Source organism: Branchiostoma floridae, chromosome 7 (genome assembly GCF_000003815.2).
Source record: "Branchiostoma floridae strain S238N-H82 chromosome 7, Bfl_VNyyK, whole genome shotgun sequence".
NCBI lineage: Eukaryota > Metazoa > Chordata > Leptocardii > Amphioxiformes > Branchiostomatidae > Branchiostoma > Branchiostoma floridae.
Window position 1 is genome coordinate 12,158,168 of NC_049985.1, and position 6,105 is coordinate 12,164,272.

Genomic DNA, 6,105 nt, shown 5'->3' on the forward strand with positions numbered 1-6,105 from the left:
AACTTGTAAAGGTGTTGCACAACAGGGCTTACTTTTATGGGGGCAATTAACTAATTATACCATTTGGCAAAATTATAAAAGAATCACACAGAGGTGTCACAATTATTCTAAATAAAGACATTTTTGTACAATTACTTTCAAAATGTTTCTAAAATATTCAAAGGAATTCAAATACATGAGTATTTTCTAAGTCAATTTTTTTAAAGAATTTAATTATTGTGGCTTTATTCAAAATAATTCAGACTTATTACAAATATCTCATAAAACCCCTCATGGTGACTTGGAATGGACTCTATGTGTGTATAAGCTTGCTGAAATTTGGCGCAAGGGTAGAGTGGGCCAATACCCCCAAATGTCTTTTCCATTTTTATCTGCTTTTAAAATTATTCTATTTAGGGTTTTGACAATTTTAGACCAAAACAGTTTAGTATATTTTGCCCCCCTTACAACCGAATCATCGGAAATTTGGTACAGAGGTGTCTTGATCATATGCTTAATAAAATGCTTAATTTTACATTTTTTGACCATTTTTCACATCAAATAAGGACACTTTTGGCTCCTGCATCCTGTTTTTACAACCAAGTGACCTAAATTTAAAAAAAGGGGTGCACTAGATATTTATTCAAATGACCCATGTACAATATTTGGCATGAATCACTTCAAAATGAGTTAGTTAGGGATTTTTGGTGTCATCTTGCAATGGCTTAAACTGAGAGATTGACTGAGACTGTCTTGCAGGTGCAGGCTTGGACATATCTATGATGTAATTGAATAGGAAGCCAATGACCTAGCCTAAATCGGTATCCCGGGGAGGATTCGGCAGTCAACCAGCGAGCCTGGTGTTATCTGGAAGAGTCCATCCATTCCAGTGGGAATATTTCTGGACTAGTCAATTTTGCAATTTTACAAGGGGTGTGCTGGAAGAGTCTATTTTTGCACGGAGGGGGGAGCATTTTTTCAATTCAGATTTGGACTTTGGTGATTAGGCCACAGCAAGTAAATTAAGTTTCGCCTGATTTCAGAAAAAAAAAATTCCTCTTCGGAGAAGGTCAGATAGACCGAAATAGGCAAACATCTTGTGTTGTAGCCTAATAAACATACTTGTAGAAGCGACACTAGGAAGGTAGCCATGTCTATAGTTGCAGAAGTGAAACTTGTTGGATAGTCCCATTTTAGAGTGTTTTTTAAATTCAGTTTTGGACAGGTGATTATTCAAATTCCATTTTTCAGCGGAAGTGTTTTTGGACTGGTCTTTTTTACCTTTTCATGCACGGGGACCTTACTTGCTAAATTCAATTCAAAGGGCCTTCTTTTTAGTCTGAGTATTTCTGGACTGGTCTATTGTGCAAATTCACATGTGGTGCACTGGAAAAATCCATTCTTGCACTGGAGAATGTTGTAAGATCCATTTTTGGGCTAAAGTGTGATTGGTAGAAGTGATTTTTAAGCAGAAGTGTTCCATGGTTGCAAATGGGTAATTTTGGAACAGTCTATTGTTGCATGGGGAGGGAGATGGTTGAAATATGCTATTACTGCTCTCAAGCAAATGTCGGCCTTTCTAGTAATATGATTTTTTTGAGAATTTGGGCCGTTGCATTGTCAAATCCTGATTCACTGATTTTTTACACCGTTCATCTGTTGATGTATCACTTCAGTTCTATGGACTTATTGTAAAAGTAGAGTTTCCAAACATCGCCCTTCACCAGTACTGAAAGTGACAGGTAACATCAAAAATTGAAATTATGTGTGCAAATGGAAACATAATTCACGTGTGTTATTCTCCCCACCAGGTCGTTGTGCCCCAACGGTACTCGACAATTCTGCACCGAACATATTCAAGATCTCACCAGGTAACAGTGCAAATGACATTTGTTTCCTTCAATACCTAACAATAAGGTTTAGTTTTTTTTTCTTTTCAATAAAGTAAACAGAACAGGTCGTTATATATTCTGTCAAAATATCACAAAATTGACCAAAACAGTCTAAAGAAAAAAATCTATCAAGTCAAAGAGGTAGCAAGCATCTTATATGCAAAAATCACTTTCACCAAAACGCTTAGGTTTTCGGGTATGCGCGCACGCTGTATGTGTATGTATGTATATGTGTGTGTGTGTGTGAATACAATTACTCGAGGATGCCTTGGTGTATTGTTTTGACATTTGGTAGGTCTGGGTAGGTCTTCATGAGGCCTTAGAATTAGATTTTGGGCTAGTTTTGGAGCTGCAGCAGAACTCCCATTTTTGATATTTCGCGTTTTAAATGTTATGACCATGGTTGTCAAGTGATAGATAGCTACTGAGAGGAAGAATAAGTCATGTAGCCCCAAGCGGCTTTTTTGGAACGGCAGGGGACATTTTTGTTACAGACTTTGAAAAAAAAATAACTCCAGAAGAGGTTTACGGATCATCATCATTCTAGATGTAAGTAATGATTTACATAATCATTAATAAAGTAAATCAGTTACATGAGGAAATGAATGAGGGAAGTGAAAAATCTCAGATATATGCAACTGAGAAAGAGGAAATATCTATACATATCAATTATTCAAATGAGAACCTGAACTGCATGAATATTGAGAAAGTACTATAATTCCATACTGGCAAATACACATGTAGATGAAATGTCATCATTCTTGTGAAATTTTGGCATTTGGAAGTCAAGTAAATGTGGCCATTATTAGACATTAATCATTGAAATGAAGGCCCCATTTACATGATCTACAAGGAAATACCACAACATCCTTCTTTACTATGATGAGAAGATGATTATTATTTGTGGTTAGGGTATATGAATACAGAAACAGAATACAAAAAGAGTAGGTATCATTCCTGTTGTGGGTGGATCAAACAGTCTGGCCTGTAGGTTGATATATTGAAAGGGTAATAGTAACCTGTTATGTCAATCCTTCCATAATTGTAGCAAAAATCAATCTCAATATAAAGACGGATATAATTTATGCAAATAAAGACCCTATTTGCGTAAGCAATGAGAAACATTTATGATACGTGACTTAAACAGGTTAACATCATTTGGCATAGGCTGAGAGCAAGTTTTTTTTTCAAATTAGGATGTCATCTGCACCGATAACTTCAATTGATCAGGTATTTGGAAAAAAAAACTATAATAAATTGCGACATAAAATATGTTCCGGATCATTTTAAGTGGCGGAAGTTGCTATGAGTATGATACTTGTGCTTATTAATTTGCTTTTGATACCACATCAAGGTCTTGTAGTGTAAGAATTCTACATAGTATCCCAATGTCAATCTTTACATGTAGGTATGCTATGATATAACATGTGTCCAAGATGTATGCTTGATACTATTTTCTTATCTATTTCATCTATCAGAACTGGTATGTCGGATGGGAGATGGAGCATCCTACCGAGGAACAGTCTCTGTGACTGAAACAGGTAAGACCTGTCAACGCTGGGACAGTCAGACACCACATGGACACGAGTACACTACTGCAAAATACCCGTCATCCGGGCTGGAGGAGAACTACTGCCGGAAGACTGAAGGCTGGACCGAAGTTTGGTGCTTCACCACGGATCCCAGCACGAGATATGAGATTTGTGACGTACCTGTATGTGGTAAGGTCCGATTCTGTGAATTATGTTAGTGCTTTACTTTCCTTTCAGCCATATCTGCTACAATATCTACTCCATAATTCAGCGGCATCTCATCAATCAATAATGTTTGATGAATAAGTCAATTGTATCTGAACAAAACAAAAAAAACTTTGATGATACTGCTTTGAGACCTTTACATAGCTAAAATAAGCAACACTGGGAATGTTTATCATTATAACACTCCCTCGCGATCAGAATAACAATTTTGTATGAACGGTGGCAATAACTCCACCGTACATTTTTCAGTTGTCGGACACAAGCGGCAAGGGTGTAAGGGAGGCTACATACGACTCGGGCGACACTGTATCCGACTGGTTCCCATCCCAAAGTCATTCGTGGACGCAGAGCAGGCCTGTAAGGCGGATGGGGCGACTCTGGCCATGCCTAAAACAAAAGAACTGGACCTCGCTCTGAGACGCCTGGTCAAAACATCCGGAGGCAACTACGATCACTGGATTGGCATGTCGAACGCTGGTAACCTCGACTGGACATGGGTGGACGGGACACGTCTGAGACACTACCGGGTATGTGTTCTGTTGACAAGAACAATAGTTTGTAGTTCTTGTACATTCCATTCTTAAACTTATGCCATTGCCCATTCATAAGATTTCGTACAGTCATCCTTCTTCTCATTACTTCCTTTCTTAGTTCCTGATTAGTCTGTTGTGAATGATGGTCTCTCTGACTACACTCGTACTCCTATAATCCACAATGCAGGTACACGAGGGAATTAAAGCTGCTTTTCTTTTTCCCCAGGCATGGAACCCGGGTGAGCCAAGGGGTGACAAAGGGGTGGTACTGTGCGTTCAGTACTGGTCTTCAGGACATACTAGTGGTCCTATGTGGGACGACACTGAATGCCCTGGGGAAAAGTGGTTCATCTGCCAAATTCGTCCTGCTTGAATAAAAGAATTGTGACAGAAATTGTTCTCTTCATTTTGGTCAACACATCAGTAACATCAGAACTGGTACATGTTCAGAGTCAGTGATTGACATTTCCCCTTGTTAAAATGAATTAGAGATTGTAAGTTAAAGGGTACAAAACTTTGTATTTTTGCCATTATTCAAAACTTATTTATATTTTAAGGGCAATTTACTCTATTTCCTGAACAGAAAAATTGATCATTAAGATATAAAAAAATGAATTCTGGTGTAGTTGCACAAGAAAGAAAGAAAATTCAGTGTCTCTTGATGATCAATGTATTTTCGTCACATAGAGGTATATTTGTGGATATAGACCTATAGCAGTGTCAAAACTAACAAACCAACTGCGACGAAATCATGTTATTCGCCTCTTTTCATGTGGCCATGTAAGTTCACCTGTCACAACATAGTACAGGCGTTCGTTCCAATACGCAGTTTACTGTGGATTTCGTCTGGAAAACCTGGTTTATCTAGCATGATGTTATATCGTATAAGAGTGGCGACTTGATGACAGGTGTTACAGAGCTGCATTAGTTCATGCTACGTCTTCTTTTCTAATGTCTATTTCTACACACTCAGTGTGAGCTTTTTGGACCCAGTACTGTAAAGTACATGTTCATTCCTGCACAATCATGCGGTCAGCGAGCAGCATGAGTGGCCTCTATTATTTCACTGATGATGAAAAATATTTATACACTTGTAAGGTAATTTATACACTTGATTGACACAATACTTCTATTTACAATAGTTGTAAAAATATGATATTGGTGATATGTTGCAATTAGAAATATTCATTTACTGATTCCTTAATTCAGTCTTAGTACAACGTTTGATTCAAATAGTTTTCTAATAACTTGCCAGGATAAAACACTAGAGAATCTTTATCCGCGTGGTAACCTAAAGAACGATATATATAAGTCGAAGGACGGTGGTTTGAAACTGTAATATCATATTGCCAAATTTTAATATTTACAGTTTGAAACCGCCGGTCGTCTACTTGATATCCCTAAATACTGTTCTTAAAATCAAAGGGTATGGCCTACCCCGCTGATAAAAGTGAATTAGCGTTAAAAGTATATATAATGCAGTTCGTGTGCAGCCTTGTTTTCATATTTTTTTATGATTATAATTATAGGCCCAATTTAGAAATATTTCACCTAGCTGCTCTTTTTGCTTTAGTTTGTGACATAAAAGAGCAAAATGACATATTTTGTTGGGGCTAAATGTACTTCTATTTTCTAATCTGTCAAGAATGACTACTGAGTATAATGCAAACATATAATGTTGATTGCAACTTTTATTCATCATCATATCCATAGTCATTGGCTTAATTTTTCTATATGTTATACTTACATTTAAGTTTGTAAAACATCTTTACTTGAAATAACGCAAAAGTATATTATTGGTAATATCTTTACTTAAAATAACGCAAAAGTATATTATGGGTAATGTGCAGCTTGGTAACATCAAAAGTAAGGAAATGTACAAATGTGTAAGATTGACAGCTGTAATGTTTTTATTTGTTGCTAATCATAACGTTTCCACAAAGG

General features: G+C 36.9%; 1 protein-coding gene across 1 annotated transcript; it reads left to right on the forward strand.

The window, feature by feature from the left end:
• The first annotated feature begins 3,320 nt into the window (after nt 1–3,320).
• On the forward strand, nt 3,321–4,534 carry LOC118420027 (apolipoprotein(a)-like). Its single transcript, XM_035826733.1, has 3 exons — nt 3,321–3,592; nt 3,878–4,155; nt 4,388–4,534. The coding sequence occupies exons 1-3, from the start codon at nt 3,364–3,366 to the stop codon at nt 4,532–4,534; spliced, it is 654 nt and encodes a 217-aa protein (XP_035682626.1). The 5' UTR covers nt 3,321–3,363.
• Nucleotides 4,535–6,105: the final 1,571 nt, after the last annotated feature.